A 23534-nucleotide genomic window follows, 5' to 3' on the forward strand; every position below is an offset into this window, starting at 1 on the left:
TATGCTTGAACACAACAACTTTAATTCTGCCCCTTACACACAGACATTGGAACAGGCTGTAATTACATGATTTTACACCTGCATACATTTTAGATACACCTGTATCTGAAGTTCCAAAAACTAAACCATTACACTAATGTCTGAGAAAGTCTAGGTGATGACATAATTAAAAAGACTGTCATGTAATGTTTCAACCTTAAAGGATTCAATCTTAAAACCAGTTCACCCCAACTGACAACTTAATATTGCATTTAATATCTGGTCTTTCTTTTTTTTTAAAAAGAGGGGAGGAAATGGAAGTTAAACAAGCCTCAGTTCTGTAACTAATACAAACCAGTCGACAAAAGCCAGCTGGAGTCAATCAATGCCATTAGTGAGCTGCACACTCTGAGGCCGGGCACTCATCTGACAAAGGTCACTACGTGTTAGTTCTGCATGCTAAGTACTGCATGTGTTTCCATGGCTGTGCATTCAGCCTCACTAATTTGTATGAGTTAAGCCTGTCCCTGGACTTGTCAGTGTTAAACATTTAGAAGTTTAACCCCAATGAGCCTAGAATTTTCAGGTCTTTGGGAGATCTATAAAACACTAGGATCTTGGAGACTATTGATGCAGCAGTATTAAAAACAGATGAACGCTTAAAAACAGTGGGCGAGATTATCAATAGGAGCAGAGTTAGGCCAAATCTGAGTGCTTTGAAAAATCCCAAACAGCATGCTGTGCAACGCAGGCATGTAGCGAGCTGTGCATAAGCGTGCACTAATTTCTCCTTAGGCATCCACCTATTGGCTTACCGACACGGACTCTGGCGCATGCCTGGTACAAAACGTCATGTCGATTAACCACAGGTGCAATTAATTGCGGGCACAAGATCGTGCCCACAAAACTAGAGGCAGTCTTTCACTGCGAAGGCCCATTATCACAGATCCTGGTGCCCAAAAGCAAGATGTCCTGGCACAATCAGACGCCGCCTGTATCGGCTGATGTTGCTGAAAGCCTGTGCGTATGATGAGATTAACTCAGAATCAAGCTGAATGTGTTTGGCTGCCACACTTGTCATATTTAGACAACTTAATGAGACGACCGGAAGCAAAACACTGCAGGAGAACGTAGTTGGGAATCGAAAAGAGAGTGACATCATTCCTCTTGCGTTAACTGATTAACATGCACATCTCCAGAATGTAACAGCGCTGGGGAAAGTATTCTGGGCACAGCATCTCGCCGTACAGACACGAAGCAATGCCTCTGTCATGAAAGCTGCCTGATTAACACTTGACACACAATGTAATTGCTGATGCTCTTTGCTGCATTTATCAGATCGTAACACAACTGTAACAAGCTATTTAAAAGGCCACACAGGCAGAGGCAAGAGCTGGGTGGCAGAGATGTTAATGACATATATTAGCTAGCCAAAGTTTCCCCACAGTTCTAATATAAGACTTTTGCTGAAGGACGAACAGCATCGGGAGCACACGCTCCCATTCTGCAGGCTCAGGGACAAAGAGCCTGGTCCAGGAAGGCAGGCGAAGGGACAGCGTGCAAAGGACGCTTAGAGCTCCTCCGCATTAGCAGGGTCTTTGCAGCAAAATGGTGCCAGTTCCACTGCTTCTGTGCCCTTCTATGGGCACCTAACGGGGATCAGGATCTCCACTTAGGGCTCAATGCTACTTCCCCGTGAACTCAATGGGATTTTTTCCCTGTTGATTTCATCAGCAGCATACTGAGCCCATAGTGATCAATCCTACAGTGCGTCCATCCTCACACTCAAGTCAGCAAGCCCAGAGTTCTGAATATGTGTTATTTAAACAAAGAAAAACTCCACTGCTCTGTCACCAAGACATTAAGAAGCAAATCTAGGCATTGTTCTTAGTGTGATGAATGAAAATCCCACTGGTTTTATATTCTCTCCACTGTTCCTCAGCAAGCCGTTAATGGCCCATTTCCAGATTCAGAACAGATTCCTGACACACCATCCATCAGTGGCTCAGCACCTGAACGGAATCATTTGCAACACAGGAGCTAGCACCTTGGGGGCAGAATTCTGCTCCCTTTTACACCACAGCCCTTCTACTAGATTGGAGTGACTCCGGTTTTAGCACCAGTGTAAACTTGCTAGGGCTGTGGAGAAGCCTCCTCTGGGATGCTTTTACGAAAGTACACATTGAGAGGTGCGATTGGACATAGTAAAAGGATTACCTCTTCACATGGGGATTTAGGGGTCTCCGGATACAGGGATGAGCAAATGATTTATGGGTTTTACTGTAGCACTGGGAGACCAGGGCTCACAGGGAGGGTCAGTCCCTGCCCTGAAGTGTTTACAGTCTAGGTAGACAAGGGGTCGGAAGATAAAGGCACAGAGCAGGGGAGTGACCCGCCCAAGGCCGCCCAGTAGCAGAGTTAGAAATAGAATCCAGCTCTCCTGACTGCCAGTCTAATGCCTTATCCACATTAGGGGATCCCTCTTGACTCCTTCGGTTATGAGGCTGGTAATTCTGGCCCACGTGACAGGCCAATCAATCCCTACGTAGCGTAGAACCCATTTGTCAACAGAGCCAAGAGGCTGCACATCTACCAGCCCTGCCCCTCTCCACTCCCTGGTACCCCGGTGCACACAGGCCTCCTGCAGGGCAGGGCTCTACAATGCATGGTGATCACGGCCTGCCCTCCCTTGGGCAGCTGAACCAGCACGACGACTGCGCAGAATTTATTGCCAGCTGCTTCCCGGAGTATACCAGAAAGAGGCCTAATTCTGCCGTGTCAGAGTCACCGGGGGCGGGGGGGGGGGGGGCGTGGTTATTTCCCATTTGAGGTGGGACAGATGCCTCATGTCACGGCTCTAATGGGGTGTCACAAACAACAGTGAGCTAAAAACCCACTGAGTTATGCCCAGCGCAGAGAGCAGTTTCCTTTTCACCTCCCGGTGCTGGGAACTGGCATCGCCAGCGGCGTCAGTGCTCATCAGCCCGAGAAGCTCCCGGCATGCTTCACCATGCTTCATGGTTTGCTTTGCATCTCCCTCTGTGTCCCGATCCACGCGTCATCATGTCTCGGGCTGCTGCTGGGGGCGGACATACCACAAATAACCTGGGGTAAATTAACACAGACCGGCACCGAGATCCATTCACATTTCCAGCTACATCCCAGAAGATGGGCCTCCTCTGAAACTCTGCCCCTAGCTTCCCCACTCTGCCTTCCCAGACTTCACATCTCGGATGGACTCCTTGATTTCCCTCGCTATGGACTAGGCTGTCCTTCGCCCTAGGGGGCGCGAGGAACAGGGACAGAGCACAAAAAAATCCTCCTTAGACCCATCTAAGGTGCTGGCCGCAGTCACAGGCCTTGCTCTGGCTGCATCAGCACCAGCATCAACACCAGCATCTATTTGGCATCTTCCACGGGGGAAGGATGATCGATCCCCTCCCCCGATTCCCACTGGCCTGTACATCCTCTCTGAGCACAACCATGGCTCCTGGAGGCTTGATGCCTGATACCTCCAAGGACTCCTACATCTCCATTGTCCCCTGCTGGACACTGGGCCGGCGAGCCCCAATTTAACCCTTTGTTTCTCACTGATTGGATGGGGCACCCCTGCCAATATCAGGACTATGCCCCTTAGACCTGCTCCTGAAAACAATGGTGACATCGTACACAAGAAACTCCGTGAGGGCCATGACAATCTCCATGCAGGTCTAGAAATATTCACGGCAAAGGTTTTCAACGGGACCCTCAATCTGGGAACACAAACCTGGTTTTCCCTTTGCTGAAACTTGGCATTGGGGGGGAGGGGGTGTCTATTAGAGCAATTTACAGGCAACGTGAGCTTCTTGTAGGGATCGCAATCCAGCACAGCATCCTCTGACTCCCGAACCTCCCAGTGTAGCAGAGGGGTTAGCGAACTTGGGTTCTGTAGGGGTGGGTGGGTGGGGGTTGCGAAAAAACCAAAAGCCAAAGATGAGGAAACACGAAGTTATTTTGAGAAAGCAGATTCTGGAATTTGAAGGGGGCGTTTTCCTGGAAGTTTTCCAACCGTCGTTCCATATACACTCACAGCCGCCAGTGCTGAACCATGCTCTCAGGGTTATTTATAACATCTCATAGACAGCAAATGCAGCACTCAAAGCCAGGCATGTAAGCACTCTCATTCAGGATCAGGCATGTCCTGCACTGAGACAAGCAAATCTCTTAAAAAGGCAGGAGAATACCCAGAGCAGTGCTGGAAACGTTCACTGTGTGACTACGTTCTGGCCTGGCCATTTAGATCATGAATTCACCACCACAGGCTGGGTAGCAAGACTTGTATGTTAAAGCAGCAGGACGGATTCTGATCTCAGTTACAATGGTACAAATAAGAAGTAACTCCACTGAAGGCAATGCAGTCAGATTGGTGTAAACCTCAGATCAGAATCAAACTCCTATATCCTGCAAAAGACAGAAATAATCACAGTTTAATTACTTCAAATGTAAAGGTCTCTCTTGCATGTGCGGTCTTTTGCATTAAGATTAAAAGATAGCTCGGACGGGACTGCCCCCATCTGGAAGGTTTTAATTTCTAGACACCGAGAGCGCCTTTTATTTTCTCCCAACTCCAGGTGCATTTCATCTGGAGTCATACCACCACGGCATTTTGGCACATCTTACAACCTAAGCAGGGTTTGGCATGACCCAAACTTGAATTGGAAACCACCTGCAAAAACCTTGGGTTATGCCAACTCAGCAGGTGGCAATCTTCTCTCTAGCTTAGGGGCTTGTCTACACTTCAACCACTGCAGTGTTTCAGTGTAGATGCTACCTACGCTGACAGGAAGGGCTCTCCCATCAGGGTAGGTAATCCACCTCCCCAAGAAGCACGAGCTAGAAGAATTCGTTCGTCAACCTAGCACCGCCTACGTGAGGATTTAGGTCAGCTTAACTACATCACTCAGGGGTGTGGATTTTTCATACCACTGAGTGACGTAACTGGGTCAATTTGACCAGGCCTCAGTATTGGTCCGATGTCCTCAAAAGTCAAATCCAGGGCCTGCTAGTCAGAGCCTTCTGTCTGATCTCAGCCGCCGGGGTGGAGTTGGAGGAGAGCCGTAACTCCCTTCCATGAATCAAGAAATCCCTGTAGCACTGATACAGCAAGGGGGTTATTCTTCCTGTTGCCTCAGTGTTGCAAGCACTCTCGTGAAACAAAGGGACGTGCAATGCGTGGAATTCACACGGCCATCAATTGGTCCCACAGTTGAACAGCAGAAAATAAAACTTTTCAAGAGCATGTACACCATTCCCTATGGGAACTCCCTGAACTAGGCATCGCGGACACCGTGAATTCTGCGCTGCTATTCTAGCAGCAAAAGCACAATTGGAAAGTTTGAAAGAATGTTACTGGAATTCTACCTAGCAGGTAGTATCTGCAATGGGCTGTGCTGCAGACAACCAACTCTGTTTGCAAATGACTCATCAAGCATAAGAAGAAAACTGGGGAAATGGGTCATATTGGAGATGTGTATTAATAATCCTCCCAACATTTCCTGTGCAGAGCGTGACTGACCGACTCATTTCTGTTCCTCACTCGTCTCCGAGTACTTGCCTTTTGCTAGTCATTTTAAGTGGGTTTCTGCGGCCGAGTGTGTCATACTCCATCACACCAAGTGACAGAGGTGCAGACTGCAAAGTTATCTCCCATTCAGAAGGCACTTTAAAGTGAAAACTAAAAGGCTAAGGAGGCCTTTGAAAGTGATGATAAAGTCTAGTCATCTGCACAATTATAGGAAAGCATCTATTTGTCAGAAGCACTGTATAGTATGGCTTAGGCGCCTCTCCTCAGAGCTTCTGGGGGTTACTGCACTTACTTCCAGACCCTCTGAAAGCCTAGGATACAGCATCACTTGGTCTGGATGACTCTCCGCGGACAGAGAAAATCCCACACTTACATGGAACTTCTGATCCCTGAGGAGGATAATAAATAGACAGAGGGCAAAAGTCTATTTTGCTTTAAATCTCTGATGGAAAACAAAAGGGTTCCAAGGTGCTGGGTTTAAACAGAGACTGGGAATGGTTGGGTCATTACACTCATTGAATCTATTTCCCTATGTTAAGTTCTCCTCACACCTTCTATGGGTCATCTCAATTATCACTTGAAAGGTTTTTTTTCTCCTGCGGACGATAGCTCATCTCAATTGATTGGACTCTTCCAGTTGGTACTTACACCTTTTCATGTTCTCTGTATGATAAATATCTCCTGTCTGTGTGTTCCATTCTATGCATCCGATGAAGTGGGCTGTAGCCCACGAAAGCTTATGCTGAAATAAATTTGTCAGTCTCTAAGGTGCCACAAGTCCTCGTGTTTTTTTTTGCGGATACAGACTAACACGGCTGCTACTCTGAAATCTGAATTTTGTCTGTTTGCAACACATCTGTAATGCTAAACGATGCTTACCTCATATTTTTAAATGTCAACACAAAGATTTTTTTTCCTGTTTAAACGGTTCCACTGTAACATTTGAAAGGCAAACCTGGTCTCATTGTCTAGCACATCAGAACCTGAGAGTGAAACTGACCAGAAACAAAAGTGAAACCGATCAGCCTTTTTTTGTTTAGTTGTCCAAACAAGCAGAGCTCAAAAAATAAAATAAATACATCAATAAATGATGTAAAGTAAATCAGATTTTTAAAATTCTTTCAGCTTTAATGTTCAAAAGTAGGGCTGTCAAGTGATTAAAAATTTTAATTGTGATTAATCGCACTGTTAAACAATAAAAGGATCTTTATTATATGGAGATACACCTATCTCTTAGAACTGGAAGGGACCTTTCACGGTCATTGAGTCTAGTCCCCTGCCTTCACAGCAGGACCAAGTACTGTCCCTGACAGATTTTTTTTGTTTTTTTGCCCCAGATCCCTAAATGGCCCCCTCAAGGATTGGACTCACAACCCTGGGTTTAGTAGGCCAATGCTCAAACCACTGAGATTCACATGCCTCTTCATGCTTCAACCACCCTTCCAGAGGACCTGCGTCCATGCTGATGACGGGTTCTGCTTGATAACAATCCAAAGCAGTGCAGTCCGACGCATGTTCATTTTCATCATCTGAGTCAGATGCCTCCAGCAGAAGGTTGATTTTCTTTTTTGGTGGTTCGGGTTCTGTAGTTCCCATATCGGAGTGTTGCTCTTTTAAGACTTCTGAAAGCCTGCTCCACACCTCGTCCCTCTCAGATTTTGGAAGGCACTTCAGGTTCTTAAACCTTGGGTCAAGCACTGTAGCTATATTTAGAAATCTCACATCGGTGCCTTCTTTGTGTTTTGTCAAATCTGCAGTGAAAGTGTCTTAAAATGAACAACATGTGCTGGGTCATCATCTGAGACTGGTATAACATGAATGCAGGTAAAACCGAGCAGAAGACACACAATTCTCCCCAAGGAGTTCAGTCACAAATTTAATCAACGCATTTTTTTTTTTTAAAACGAGTGACATCAGCATGGAAGATGTCCATGCTTTGGCCACCGTTCCAGAGAAGGGACATATGAATATTTAGCATATCTGACAAGCAAATACCTTGGAATGCTACAAAAGTGTCATGCAAATGCCTGTTCTCACTTTCAGGTGACACTGTAAGTAAGAAGAGGGCAGCATAACCTCCTGTAAATGTAAACAAACTTACGTGTCTTAGCAATTGGCTGAAGAAGAAGTAGGACTGAGTGGACTTGCAGGCTCTGAAGTTTTACATGGTTTTGTTTTTGAGTGCAGTTATGTAACAAAAAAAATCTACATTTGCAAGTTGCACTTTCATGACAAAGAGATTGCACTACAGTACTTGTATGAGGTGAATTGAAAAATACTATTTCTTTTGTTTATCATTTTTACAACACTTTGATTTCGATTACAACACAGAATACAATGTATATGAAAATGTAGAAAAACATCCAAACTATTTGTTATTCTATTGTTTAACAGTGTGATTAAAACTGCAATTAATCATGATTAATTTTTTTTAACATGATTAATTTTTTGAGTTAATCGCATGAGTTAACTGCGATTAATCGACAGCCCTATTCAAAAGGTGTTCTACTGATACAGATGTATTTAACACAGGGTTGGCACATTGACACTGTAGCCGTGATTTATAGTGGCCAGTATAAATCAGGAATAAGTCCACTGGTGTAAAACCACTATGGGATCAAAATCACTCCCCAGGCCTTTAAAGGGCAAGTGCATTAATCCAGGTGCAACAGAGAAACTAAAGAGATAACAAGAGGCTAGATTCTACTTGGGAACATTAAAAGCTTTCGTTTATTTATTCATTTATTTATGGAAGAACCAGCAATGCTGAACATGCTTTATGAGGGCAAATGGATAGACAGGGAAATACATTCCATACAGACATAAGAGCAGTAGGATTTTAAAAAGTATTAAAAAATCCTTTGAATTTCAATTTTCCACCGCACTGTTGTATCTATAAATACATAGCAGTGCCCTTCTGAAGGAACAAGCACTGAGACAGAAAACAAATTAAAATTTAATCTTATTGATTTCCACAGACACAATCCCAAGAGCCAAACAGACATTGTTGCCGGCTTCCACTGGCTGCACTGCATCCAGCTCCATTTTTCAAAAGCCTGACAGCAAAGCCTGAAAGGGCAAGCAGTGCCACAACCCATCAGCACCCGCACCTGCGACGGAGAATGACAGGATTTACATCCAAACCCGAGTGACACGGTGGTTAATCACGGCCCCACAGCAGCGGCGCTGAACATAAAAAGCGGCAGTGAGCATCTTGACATTACCTCTTCCTCTCCAAAAGGGAGAGAAGTGATGAGCTCAACACTTGAAAGGAAAGCGGATGTACCCGCGTTTCAAAGGACGGCTCCGACACTCAGATCAGAGACTGGCTGCCTCAGAGGAGAGAGATAAAAGCCAGCAAGTCTCTGGGCTGAATCTCAGTTATAGCCCTGCGACGCCAGGAAAGCCAGGGGTTGAGCCTCACAGTGCACTGAGCTAAGTGGAGAAAGGTGCCTAGCGTTAACTCGAGCCCCAGTTCAGTCAGCAGGTTTCTGAATCAACAATGGAGGTAAAATAGCCGAGCCCCAAGAGAGGGGAGAAATAGCTGAAGGAGATGCAGGTATATGGCTGCCCAGAGATGTGCTGTAAATGTAGCTCTCTTCTTACACACACAAGCAGCTCTACAGAGGATTTCAGGAAGAAAGAGGAGGGAGGGGAAATGGGGGAGGGGAACGTGGGGGTGGGAAGGAGGCAGTAATGGGGGAGGAGAACGTGGGGGTGAGCGTTACAGAGAGGGGGTGGGACCTAGAACAATGGGGCCCTGACCTGGTTGGTGTCTTGGGGCTACTGAGATGTAAGTTCTAGCCCTTCCGTTGCAGCAAAGTCCTTCCGAAGGTGGATGCTTTCCAGAGCCTTCAGACCGCCTGGAGCAGCAGTTCTCAGCAAGGTTTGAGCTGCCCTACTCTAGAGAGGGTCATTTAAATGTCCACACTGCCAGTCACTGCTTCACCCGGCATAAAGCCGGTGTTCCAGTAAGGTCTGGCATGGCTTGGCCTGCTCCACCAAGGTGACCAAACTGCATCCAAAACCAATTTATAGATATTAGCCAGGCTTGGGAACTATTTTGAAACTTCTTTCTCTCTCTCCAGTGCAGATATGGCCTTTGAAGCATTAGAGGATTCACAGCTTCAAAGAACTTTAGGCCAAACAGGACCATCAATCCACATAGCACAGGCCAGGGAATTTCCCCCAGCAATTTCTGCGTGAAGCTCATATCTTGCAATTGAACTAGAACATATTTTTTTTTCGAAAGGCATGCGATCTTGATTGAAAGGAGGGGCCATGGAGACTGAGCTATCCAAATCCTGAGCCTCTCCTGTCAGTCTGAAAGCTGCCATGCTGGACAGTATGCCATAGACTGGAATATGGAACAGGACAGAGACCCACCACACTTATTTCACATGATACGTCACCACCACCCTGGGCTACATTCCAACCCAGTGTCCTACCAGTTAGAGGTTCCCCTCTCCCATGACCAGTCCCTCTGAGCCAGTGATTTCCCTCCAAGATTTCCAGCAAGTCTCTGTTCATGTAAACATACTGACAATGGGCTGTAAGTGACTGTGTGCGTGTACAGTCATGGGGAATTCAGAGAGCAGAATTAACGGCCACGAACGCTGCATTCCCCTGCAGAGGCAGCATGGGAGGGATTGCTCCAGGGCACTCTGACAAATGAGATATGAACAAAAACCAAAAGTGTGATGAGTTCTATTCAAAAAGTAATCAGGAAAAAAAACCCACCCAGCATTGAACAGGAGACCTGGAATTTTTGCTTAAAACCAGAGTTACCCAGGGCCAGAAACGTCAAGCCAAATTGTCAGCAATGTCAGAAAAAAACATATAAGCAGGGAGGAGGGGGGGAATCTCCACTGAACAGCCTTGTGGAATAAAAACATTATTAACAATATACCCAGTGCATGTGCCCTGGTTATGGGGATTTAACGTGAAAATGACAGGGGAGGCTGCCTTGAGACAATAATGCAGCCCAGGAGGACTAATTACGAACTCTAAGGAGATTCCTACCACCTCCTCAGAGGCATCAGACCAAGCTGTATTCATCCTTCTCTCCCACAGGGGAGACTGAAGCTCACCTGCACAGTTAAATTCGAGTGTTCACCCATTTTCCTCTTACATAATTACCAGCTGTGCGCCAACCTCTGGCAGCAATTTACAATGGCTAGAGAAGCAGATTCTACTGGTTAACTCAGGCCTGCTCTCCTGGCGGTGAGCCCAAGGAGCCGGGAATGCTACTGTGTGAAGTGAACATACCTTGGGTGGCTGCGATTGCCATGGCCCTGCGTGTCCTCAGCACAATCCCACAGAGCATCAAGCAGCTAATGTCAAATCAAGAGGAAGGTTCCAAGGACAGTTTGTAAACAGCCCCAGAGTAACATTTTCAAAAGATTCTTGTATGTGACTCAGGCTTCCACGTGCCTCCATCACTTTCGAAAAATGGGACTTGGGTAACTCTGAAAATGTCACCCTTGGTGCATTCGTGCTTTGGTCCTCAGGTAGCAGCAAAAATGCTGGACCACATCTCAAACGCAGGGCCGGTGCAAGGATGTTTCGCACCCTAGGCGAAACTTTCACCTTGCGCCCCCCCACACCCCCACCCTGAGGCGCCCCCTCCTGCCCCTGCGGCAGCTCCCACTCTGCCCTGAGGCGCCCCCTTGCAGCAGCTCCCCACCCACCACCCTCTGCCCTGAGGCACCCCTCCCACCCCAGCTCACCCCTGCGCCGCGCACGAGCACCCCGACCGAGCATGCCGTGGCTGCTTCACTTCTCCCGCCTCCCAGGCTTGCGGTGCCTAAGCTGATTGGCGCCGCAAGCCTGAGAGAAGGGAGAAGTGAAGCAGCTCACCCGTGCCCCACCTCCTCCCCGAGCACGCCGTGGCTGCGTCACTTCTCCCGCCTACCAGGCTTGCAGCGCCAATCAGCTTAGGCGCCGCAAGCCTGGGAGGCAGGAGAAGTGAAGCAGCCATGGCCTCCTTGGGGAGGAGGTGGGGCAGGGGTGAGGAGTTCCCCTGTGTGCCGCCCCCCACCCACTTGCCGCAGGAGGTCCTCCTCGCGCTCCCCTGCCCCAGCTCCCTCTGCCTAAATGCCAGCAGCGACTGGGGCAGCCGAAGATCCAGCCGCCGCGGTCGCTGCTGAAGAAAATGGAACCCCCCAAATCCCAGTGCCCTAGGCGACCACCTAGGTCGCCTAAATGGTTGCACCGGCCCTGCTCAAACGTGCTTCTATTTAGAGCCTTCTCTACATGGCAGGTTGCTGCAGAGCAAACCAGGGTGTGAATCCACAGCCCCTCACAGCCTGCTGTATACGAACGTTCACTACAGGGTGCTGAATGCCCTGGAGCACAGTAAGCCGTGAAGTTCCTGTGCAGCAAGCTGGGATGTTGTAGATTCACACCTTGGTTTGCTGCGCAGAAAAGCCCTAAAACTGCACCTGGCCACGGGACACCCCTGTGTGTGGGCACAGTTTGGGTGGTCACAGCACAGCTATGCCATGTCATGGGCTTGTACGCAAAAGGGGGCAAATGCAAAATCTGCAGGCGCAATTTCCAGCACCCACTGAGGATGGAACGACAAAGCGTCTTGGATCAATACTCACAGGCGGAGATTTTCAAAGGCACAAATGGCCGCGAGACGAATGTCAATGGCGACCGTACGCTCCACTGATGCCTTTGAAAATCTCGCCCAAAAAGCAAATGCAGCCAGTTCTGTCAGAACAAAGCCCTGTGCTTTTCTACCTTCTTTAATCCCATCTGCACAGCCATAAGATTCCGGAATACGATTAACTTGTCCCGCACATCGCATATAGTAACAAAGGGATCCCAGGTCAAATTTGCCAAAGCTCGTAAATCTCCCTTATGCAGAGAGACCTTTCAAATCACACTTGTAAAGTAGGTCAAGGGAGGAAGAGACGCACAATAGTGTTAAGGTAAATGTCAAAGGAGAGCCTGGATTCTGAGGAAAGCTTTGATGCAGACAATCCAGCCGATATTCTATGCCCCCACACACAATGGGGTTCTTCTGCGCCACTTACCCAATGCGCTGGTGGGAAGAAATACACCTCCCCGCTGAACCACAAGGCTAAAATTAGAATCCACTCACCCCTGAACCACCACAACTATAGCCAAAAAGAAAGTAGGTCACACAATAGCTGGGCTAACTTGATTTCCTAGAATCTCTAGCCGTGTGTTCTCCTCTCTCACCTGGCACACCCTGTAAGTAGGGGGGACCCACACACTTGGGGAAGCAGACACTCCAGTTTGCGGTGGAGCACTAATCCCTTGCTTTGGCATTTAAACAAGTGCCTGGTTTTCCTCCTCCTGAATTCAAATGGATGGTCCAGGGACGCATTATCACCCCAAATGCAGATTCAAGCTTTCCCTCCCACCCTGGAACAGCCTGTCTCGGCTGCCTGGTTCACCCTTGGGCCTGGATAGCTTTCTACTTTCTATGCCTTAAACAACACAACATTTCGCTCCACCCCCCATGAATCAAAATACAGATGCTTAGCTCCCCGGCAACCCTGCTTTCTGCAGCAATTGACTGGTAGCCTCTCTACATCTCAGCTGGGAGGTGTGATTGGGCTACATGCATCAACAGAGATTTCCTTCCTAACCAACCTAATGGCATTCGTGTTCAGGGCTGTTTCTAAAACTCAGCTTCATGGGGTTGTGTTTGACTCTGGGATCTCCTTCTATGAGCCCACCGCTACAAAGTATGTGGTGGGAACACCTTTCACCGCCAGAAACCGACCAGTCACGCTCCACTAACACAGCTCTAGGCAGACTCTAATAATCAGTGGCCAATAAGAGATCTCAACACTCTGTGGACCAGTGGGTAAATCCTTTCATTATCAAGAACTAGTGTAACAAATTAAACACACCGTCTAGACTTCTTCTATCTACTTCATTCAGATTCTGAGACCGTATCCACCACCGCAGTATCCAAATGCCTCCAGCTCTTACAAATGTGACAAAGTTCCTCCTCTGCCTTGATGGGTCCTGTGCTTTCCTACGCTCACCTCAGATGTTCATGGCAGCCCTCAGTTTGGCCGCTTTTGCTAGAGGCTCAAACCTGCTGTTCACTCAGCTCATATTATCACTGGCCAGCATGGGGGAAACAGAGGACAATCTCCACAGTCTCTGTTGTCCCACCTAGTGCGCCGGGGACAGGCTAGATCCCTTTCCAAATTAGACCTTCCCTTTTGGTGTGTCTCACAGACCAGGTCAACTCCTCCTGTGTCCGATAAGGAGTTGTGGGGGATGGGGGAACCCAGGCCCACCCTCTACACCAGGTTCCAGCCCAGGGCCCTGTGGATAGCAGCTGTCTACAACATCTCCTGTATCAGCTGCGTGACAGCTACAACTCCCTAGGCTACTTCCTCATAGCCTCCCTCCAGCACCTTCTTTATCCTCACCGCAGGACCTTCCTCCTGAAGCCTGATAACGCTTGTACTCCTCAGTCTTCCAGCAGCACCTTCTCTCTCCCTGCTCCTTGAGTGCCCCCCACTAACTGAGGGGAGGTCCTTTTTAATCCAGGTGTCCTGATTAGCCTGCCTGCCATAATTTATTCTAGTCAATTCTTAATTGGCTCCAGGTGTCTTAATTAGCCTGCCTGTCTTAACTGGTTCTAGCTGGTTCCTGATTTCTCTATGGCAGCCCCTGCTCTGGTCACTCAGGGAACAGAAAACTGCTCATCCAGTGGCCAGTATATTTGCCCTCGACCAGACTCCTGCACCCAACTGGTCTGGGTCTGTCACACAAAGTTGTTTTGCTCTTCACCGAGTTACCTTCAGTTTGTCAACCTCTCCCTGGTACTGAGCCCCCAGGGGAGTTAAATGCACACCCGAGAAAGGCAGCACTGGGAAGTGGGGGGAGAGGCTGAATCTCCTGGTAGCTCCCTGAAGGAGGATCTGGGAGATCCCTATTCAGAGCAGCTGCAGCGGAAGAGGGGAGCTGAATAAACACAACCCAAACCCTTGTCCTGTGTGTTACTAGAGCGCCAATTGCAAGACTGATTTGATTCATATGTATGTGCACGTAGAATCCCACACATGTTCTGTTCCCTCCTCTAGAGGCTGCACTACTGCACTCCCCAGCAGCTGACGAGTGATCTCAGTTCACAGCACTAGGCTGGCAGCCTGCCGCGCCTTCTATTTAAAAAAGAAAAAAAAGGTTGATTGTTTGTTTACATTTTTTACCCAGGGATAAATGGGATCCCCCAAAAGAGAAGAACATCCCAGCGTCACATGGATATTACCAGAGCTGCATGTGGAAGAAGTGTGTTATTTAGTCATCTGGAGTCGGACTTGACCTCCGTTTCATCCACATCTGTTTTGAACAAGCACGTGCTATTGGGAAGGTTCATAGCAAAACCAATGCCAGGTTTTGGGCAGGAATGAATATTAGCAGTATTGGGGCATGAACTGCAGAACACGGACAAAGTGAAACCACAAACTAAGAACTGAAGCCAAGCCGTCATGCTCAGCTGCTTCCAGTTCATTGTTACCATTTGCTCTCAAGGGCACATTTAAACTCACATTGTTCTTCACACCCATTTCAGCACCATCCACTGGACAGTTCAGTGACCCCAGCAGCCCCAAGCAAGCTGGACGGGCAGTATTGTCACTCAGTGCGATTTGAATCATGGGGTCATGGCACTTCCAACAGATGACACTGTTCCAGGGACAGTCCAGCTCTGCCTGCCCCTCCTGCTGCAAAAATCCAAGCACTGCATTTATACTTTCCACTGTGCACCCGGCAAGTACACTGAAAGCGTGATCCCTAGGATTGGAACAACCTTCCTGAGCTTCTCTCCAGTGTCTTCTCAGATCATCAGTATAATGTTTCAGTTATCCAACCAACCAGACTGGGAAACAAAGACAACGAACCAATCCACCCTGCCCCACGGTTCCAACCAACCCAACGTGCTCAAAACCCCACCCAACATGCTACATCTTCCCCAACATTTGTGAGAAAAGCTTACTGCCCTCGGTGACTGCATGATCCTGCGGCCCTCATCTTTGTCTTCCCACTCCCTGGTGTTCTTGTCTTCATCTAAAGCCCAAGCAATTCGGGTGGGGATTTTGGCCAAGATTCTCCGAAGTGACTAGTTATGTTGAGTGCACAACTGGAGAGGACTTAAAGAGGGTCAAGAGTTTTCAGGAAGCGCTTACGCACCTGCCCCCTGAAATCCAGGTTCCTTCGGGTCGTCTCAAGGTAGGCACGCACATTTTTTAAAATCTTGGCCTCTCTCTTTATGCAGTTCCACACAGCATCATGCATATCTAGGTGTTTATGAGTTATAAAGAATGACACCCTCACCAAAGTAATTGCTTTACCTCTGAGTAGTGCCCAGGGCATGTAATCTTTAAAAGTCAGGCACCTGGAGTTCTGCAGCTCACAGTGAATTCAAAAGACTCACAATTCAAAACAATTAGCAGCTAGTCACTTTCCTTTTATGCAGAATCATCCATTAAACCCAACACCTAGAATGAATGTGCTTGATTATCTACAAAAGGGCCCAATTTTCTAATGTCAATGCAAAGCACCCAGCCAGATTCATTTCTCCTTCAACCCAATTGCAGGCAGTGGCTGCGTTTAATGAATTAGCAGTGCAGGAGAGTTACACACTGTCAGCAATTCCAACACGCCCTTTTATTAAAGTTTGCTGCTGTGTTAAAATGCCACAGATTCAGCGCTGATTTGTGTCAATCTCCCTTCCACTCACCTTGCCCCATTTAAAGTGTTCAACACAGATCACATGGTCCTTTAAATCCCCCCTCCGCCCTTAGGCTCTCTAAGTCTGTTTTGCATAATCACACTCACGGTTAGCACTGGATTCCCCAAGTGCAAGGGGTTGGGAACTTGGCACAGCTAAAGCCACAGGCCAGGCTCTGCCCTGCACCACGGTTCTTCAGAAAGCAAATAAAGGGCAAACTCATTCCACTAATGCAAGGGTTTTCTCAACGTTTCCAGGCTGATGACCCCTTATTCAAAGTCAAAAGTGTCCATAATACCCTCACATTTACCGCAGAAGAGTAAAACCACGCAAGAGTTACAACAACAACAAGCCGAGATAATGTATCTGGTTTGAGAGTGAGAGAGTCTTGAAGTTGAAGGGTAAGGGGGATGTGGGGGGGCGGGGAAAGAGTTTTTCTTTTTTTTGTGTTTGTTGAATGTTGGTCTCACCACCACCCGGGGTCGAGCGACAAACACCACCCTACAGGAGCAGCACTGAGCTCCCAGGGAACGCCGCACACCAAACAGGTGCAGAACGCTGGCGCTAACCTCTCAGATAACCCCAGTGATACCGAAGTGCTCTGCAGATGGCACAGGCCAACATTTTCAAACAGGAGACCAATGGGAGCTGCAGGCGCTAGGCCCCTCTGGGAAGCAGGCCACTTCCATATAGGTGCCTAAATATGGGATTTGGATGTCTGGGGCACCCACGTTTGAACATGTCAGACTCAATACTGTGCTTACAAGCTACACAGAAAGGCGGCCATCATTGGGGGCAAGGGGGCAGCCAAAAGAGCCCCCCGCCCCCAGCACATCCAGCCATGGGAGGGGAGTTTCTAAGGGATCATCCCACCGGCCAGCATACAGTAATTCAAGAACCCAATTTACCCCAGGGAATGTTACACTGAGTGGTTCCTGTTGGTTGATCACGTCAGGTTCCAGGGCATCATTCTAGGTATTTCAAATCCAAGACTTATTCCCATTAAACCCTCACCCCTTCCAGCAATAGAACATGCAACGAAGAGCCACACTACACAATTAACACCCTTTGCTCTGGCTGTCAACATCCACCAACCGTCATCTCTCGCAATTTCCACAAGAGATCACATGGCAGGTAGGCCACTTGCATGTGCTGCTGGCCGAAATCCAGGTCCCCCCACCACTGGCCTGACCCCGGTCAATTGTTACAAGCAGTCATTTCCTGATGATAATACAGGCAAAGCTAGTTGAGTAGTGAGTGCATATGCACAGCACAACTGCCACGTTAATACCTCAGTCAGTTCAGCAAGCGCTGGTCGGTAAGTGACTTACCCTGTTCTCATCATAGATTATCTGCACTAAGCTGCGATGCTTGGACTCAATAGGCGGGGGTGAGATCGGTTTCTCAGGCTCTGGTGGTTTGGCTGCTTCCTCCTCCAACTGTTGCTGTGAAAGGTTGAAAAGAAGAGGGGGGGGGGGGAAAAAGAGTGAGTGGCTCAAAAAAAGAAACTCTCTGGCCATATGAGACTCTCTCTCTCCAGCACTGTGACAGATCTAGAAAACATAACCAGGAACCATTTCCTGTGAGACATCAGCAAGACAAAGGGGCTAACAGAGGGGAGGGGAGACTAACCCTTTAACATTTCCTGTTGCCTCAGCCAGGGTGTTTTCTGGCCACAAACTGGGTAAAGTGTCCCTTTTAGATCTGTCCTGTGGATCTCGACTACAGATGCGACGCATAAAAAATAGCTGAATGAAAATTCCATGGAGGAAAAACATTTCTCAGAGCAGCAAAGTTGCTTGTTTAGGTCTTAATTTGGAGCTGCACGGTTTGCCACTCTCATGTTTAAAGGGGGGGCGGGGAGTTGAGGGGTTATGGGACTTTTTTGGTTTAATATCCCACTACTGAGTTCTTAGTTCTTCACTTGAATGAGATGCCTTCTGTGGCTACGTCTTATTATTCTTTTTCTATTTACAACAGTGCCTCAGAACCTCACTCAAGCATGAGGGCTCCCGTGTGCTAGGCGCTGGACAGCCAAGTATCAAAGACAAAGCGTCAAAGAGAGCTCACAGGATACTGCAGGCAGACGAAACAGACAAACAGGGTGGGGAGGACAAGGTAACACCGGGATGAACCGAGTTTAGCAGAAAGGCAGAAGTCGCAGCTCTCCTACCCAGTGCCAGACAGGAGTGAGCCGCAGGCATCCCGGCAGAGGCAGGACGTAAGGGGGAGTTCAGCCAATCAGGAGACGGGAGCTGTAGGGATCTCAAAGGGGAGTGCGGCCCATGCATAAAGGGCGGCATCATTAGACAGGGCAGAGATGCAGACGGGAAGTGGGCAGGCAGGCCACAGAGACAAACTTCACTACTGTATTTATTAGACATTACTAAGGAGCCCAGAGGCAGGGTGTCAATCATCATTAGGGGTCTGCTTCTCAAGGTCAAACGGCCCCACACACTTACTGGAATATCAGCACCTCATACAATTCTAGTAACATCAGACTGACCCAGAAGCTGCTGCTAAGGGCATCAGCACGAGCAGCACAAGCCGTTCTCTTTGGGGCATCTACAGACCAACGGCCTGTCTCAGGAAGGTCGTTTTCAAATCCCCTTTTCCTTCTCCGTGTTACATAAAATGAAGGGAATGATCAGAATCTGGTAAAAACTCAACACCCCAACAGCTGCCAACTAGACAGAGCTGAGCAAGGGGCCAGCGTCCAGTTCAGACTCCCCTGCCCTGGGAGACAGATTGCAGCTGAATGGACATCTCTTCCTCTGTGGTCCTACACAGAAAAGGGGCGTGTGGCGGTTCCCTTAGTTCTGAGTCACAGCCTTACCCTGGCTGTACAGGTGAGGTACCCAAACTCCATCTGCTGAGGGCCAGCGGGGCAACCAGCAGGAGCCCAAAAGCCACACCCAAGTTCCCAGACATGTCCACAGCTTTTACCAACAGCAAAATGAGGATAACCCTGAGAGTCACCTAGATGTGAATGCTCAGAAGATGAAGTGAAGCAGCTGCTTGTTTGAGCTCAGCAGAGACAGGCAGAGAGTGGCCGTGAGCCACATTTCCAGGACTCTGCACGTGGCACTTGGCCTTTGGGCAGCCCTGCTGCGGAGAGGAAGCACCTTGGAAAGCGCTAGAGAAAAATTAACTCTGGCACAGCATAAAATCCAGCGGGTACAAAATGAGGGCTGAAGTGCTGCATCGTGAAGAGAGGGGAGGTAGGAAGGTACCTAAGCAAGCTACATAACACAATGCAAGAGATTTCCTCCTGCTCCAATAGAGTCTCATCCATTGTCATCAGAAACACTGAATCACACTGATCTTAGAGGAGCCTCAGATTTCTAAACATACAACTTCAGCCCTCTCTGGACTGACATTTCAGCCACTGGCGCCACTGCAGCGATGCAAACCCCTTCACACCAGGGCAATGCAGTCTGCATGCCTGCGTGGAAATCATTCTGCATTGATGCAAATGGTATCTATGCTATGGGTTCACACTGGGGCAATTCTGAAGTCTCAGCATAGGCAAAGTAACAAGATGAGTGTGCACGCATATGCACGCTCAGGTGTGTTTCACGAACATTAGTGCATGATGCTGTACAGTACATCTGCCATGGCCTGAGAAACATTTGTGATTGTAACTGTTTAACTTTTAAAAGCAAAACGTTAAAATATTCCCAACATCCCAAGGAACGGCAGCCTGCCAGATGACGTACTGCATGTACAATCTCATCCTGGGTCATTATTGTCCTCGTAACCAGTACGAAGTGAGGAGAAATGCCAAAATCTTTTCAACAGGCTGGAGGAACCGCACAGATGAGAGAGGGAATAACCAGGAGACCCTGAATGTTATGTGCAAGGTGCAGCAAAACGGGAGAGTGAAATTGTGAAAATTTGTGCAATTTAGATTAATTTGCAAATGACTCATCGGAAATGCTGCTCCTGAACCAACAGGATGGTTCTCATACTTGGAAACCTAAAAAAAACAAGAGAGTGTGTTGTGCAAAGACTCAGAAGTGAATCTGGAAGAGGCTTTGAGGATGTTAATTTAGCTCAAACAAACAAACAAACAAACAAACAACAAAATAGCAACCCGGGTCATGCAGAAGCGCAAGGGGCAACTATCCAGAATCAGGCATAGCGATTTTTTGGGAAGCTCTGCAGGAAAGGGGCTTCTCCACCAACTTCAAAGGGCTTGGCATCAAACCCTAGCGCCCTTAATTGTGTCCTGTCCTTCCACCTAATTTCACACCCAATCTTCCAATCCTGACCAAATATAAAGCACCATCAATACAATAAAAACAGCAACCCCCAACTATCTCTATCCTTTCCGCCACCCCGCTGCCCCAAAGCCAGAGTAAATGTATATTGTGCCTTGCAGTTTGATCTCAAGACCCAATAACTGAGGCATCTGAAGGACAAAGGGTGGGTTCGATATTCCCTTTTGGGAATATGCCCACTACCGGTCCCCTCCTTTTTAAACCAGGGGACCACTGTCTCCACTGATCACAACTCTGGCAGCATCCAGGAGAGAGAAGTGATTCCCCACCAAGACGAGGTAAACTGCTTAAAGCTTAACAGGTCAGGACCAACACGTTCAGCTCCCCCTGGGAACTAATCAGCAACCTGTGTCTTGATGAACTACTTTCCCCTGGGGTTTACAGTGCACGTCTAGTTCTTTGTTCAGCTAGAACCGCTTCCAAACAGAGCTGGGTCCAAGCAGCAAAGGTCCAATCCAGATCAGAACTTTCCCAGTGTCTGCAAGGGTTAGGCTCCAGGGTTGGGTTCAAGGAACGAAATGCATGTGTTATTCTCATAATAGAAAAGAAGTCCTTTACAGTCCCCAACACTACAAAATCCAGGAATTCAAAACAAGAGCCTCAGATTATCAAAAAACACCAAAACCCCAATTTCTATCAGGGAAAGGATTTGGGTAAAATCTCTAGAAACCTTGATAGGTATTAGCCCACAAAAAAAGTTTCCCCAAGTGGTCAAAGCTGTTCCAATTGGTTTAAGATAGAAGATTTGATGGCAAATCAAGAAATGAATGTTTCCAGCTCCTGAAAAGCAAAACCACCACCCCTGCAAATCTAATTATAGCTGAAACACAGTGAAGAATTACAGTCTCTCTACTCTCCAGGGGTGTAATACTGTACAATTATCAAAGGTGCAGGCCCACCAATTACCGTACACAGACTAGGGGTTACTTCCTCTCTACGCTCGCTGAGATTACAAAGATGACCTCAGTAGGTTTAGCCAGCAACCGCTTCCCCTGGAATTTGTGGAAAATGGCAAAGCAAAATAGGTCAAGGTACTCAGACACGAACAAAGACGGATCTTAAAGGTCTGCCACAAAAAACAGGCTGGGACTGTGACCTTTACAATCAGAAAATCAGGATGAGTCTTGACAGTAACACGCCAACCCTCCGCTAGCCTGCAACTTCCCTCTTCGTCTAAAATGAAAATCCCATTGCAGTGACTTCAAGGCAACACAAAGCCCTGTCATTAATGACAGCGTAAGCTTCCCTCTCCTCCTAAGGCCAATCAGTTTCTAAATGAAGGCAGCACCTCTCTCTCTTCCCCAACGACAATGGTATGGTAATAACAATACTTCATCTGCAGTACGTATGGCAGCAAGCACAGATCCCTCCCATTTGATCAAGTTGCATGAGGTGTGAGCTGAAATAGCTTTGACTCCAGTTTTCCGTGAATCTAGTCAGTCTTTGGTCTGGTCTACACTGGGGAGGGAGGGGTCGATGTAAGATACGCAACTTATCTTATTAAGTCAACGTATCTCATTTCGACTTACCTCCCGCCCTCAAGGCGTGGGATCAACGCCCGCGGCTCCCCTGTCGACTCCGCTACCGCCGCTCGTCCTGGTGGAGTTCCAGAGTCAACGGGAGCGCGTTCGGGGATTGATATATCGTGTCTAGATGAGACGTGATATATCGATCCCCGATAGATCAATCGCTACCCGCTGATCCGGCGGGTAGTCTGGACGTACCCTTTGGCATGGTTGCCCTTATTCAGAGGTAGATATCATTTAAATGTTCATGTTTAATCCAGGCACATGCTAGTTCCTGGGCAGAAATCACCGGTGATTAGTCTACATACACAAGAACACGGCAACTTTAACAGAATGAAACAGGGTTTCCAAGTCAGGAAATCTATTTCTAAAAATTATTCTAAGAAAAAGTGGCTGAGATACAGCAGATAAAATTCGACTGCGGGAATTGTCCTTTAACATGATAAACCTACTTGGCAGATTTGGCAAATAGGCCAAGTCTTGGGTTCCCCTATGGTGCTGCAAAGCTACAGGCCACCATCGGCTCCACCTTTGCCAGCAGGTGTCAGTGTTGCACTTCTGATAAGCATTTCGGGGACAGCTTAGAAAATATTTGCAAAGAAAGAAAATCCCAGCAATTTTATTTTTCTTTTTATTTTTATTTGGGGGCGGGGGGTGTCAAGATCCGTGGTACCATGGCCAGGAATAACTGCATGGAGATTATCCTTCTTTGTCGTGAAAGTGGAGAAGTGGGAGAAGTGAAAGAGATTTAACACATATGAAAAAGAAGTGGCACATGAATTAAGCTGGGGAGGAGCAGCTGGACAAAGCAGCTCACTGGTGCATTGGATTTCAGGAAAGAAAAGCTCCTGGGCTGCTAAAGACTTTGCTTCATCAAAACCCCTTCTGCCAGCCAAGCCCAGCGAGAGCCTTCATTGCCATTTTTGGAACTACCAAGGAGACACTGTTGCTGCCTTTTTTTTTTTTGCACAGGCTTTGCGTACAAATGTATTTAATTCTCTCTAAGACCTCCCGAGGACAGAAGGAAAATGCACTGAGACATTAGGGTTTCGTACAACTGCTCTACTGTTTGCTCAAGGAAGATCTGGCTAATATCTTTTGTTTTCGCTCTCTCTCTCGTGTTCTTTAAAAGTCAATGGCTCAGATGCCCAGATGGACCAAATGCTCTCAAAGCATTACAGATAGGAACTTTTCTGCTCTCTCTTTTTCCCCGAACCTCTCACATATTTTTTCTTGCACTGAATCCTAAAAGGCCAGCTGTACCGAACTTTCTTAAGGAGAGGGAAGGCCACGGTCAATATCTGTAACTGATCGCACACTTTATCTGTCAGCAGCTACTTTTGCCACGTTCATAACTAATCTGAGCATTTGCAGAGGATTTATAAAATCAGAGTCAGGTGGAGAAAACGAGACAAACAACAAAAGCCTTTTCTTTCCAGGAGGACGGCCTGGTT

The 23534-nt window shown here is 47.7% G+C and overlaps 1 protein-coding gene across 25 annotated transcripts in view; it reads right to left on the bottom strand.

Moving 5' to 3' along the window:
- Positions 1–23534, bottom strand: part of NCOR2 (nuclear receptor corepressor 2) — a 593256-nt gene that overhangs the window by 180356 nt on the left and 389366 nt on the right. For all 25 annotated transcript variants that reach the window (XM_039505017.1, XM_039505016.1, XM_039505026.1 and 22 more), the window contains one exon: positions 17603–17716. In XM_039505017.1, coding sequence (XP_039360951.1) covers positions 17603–17716 — 114 coding nt within the window. The remainder of the gene's footprint in view (positions 1–17602; positions 17717–23534) is intronic.

Source organism: Mauremys reevesii, linkage group 18 (genome assembly GCF_016161935.1).
Source record: "Mauremys reevesii isolate NIE-2019 linkage group 18, ASM1616193v1, whole genome shotgun sequence".
NCBI classification, from domain to species: Eukaryota; Metazoa; Chordata; order Testudines; family Geoemydidae; genus Mauremys; species Mauremys reevesii.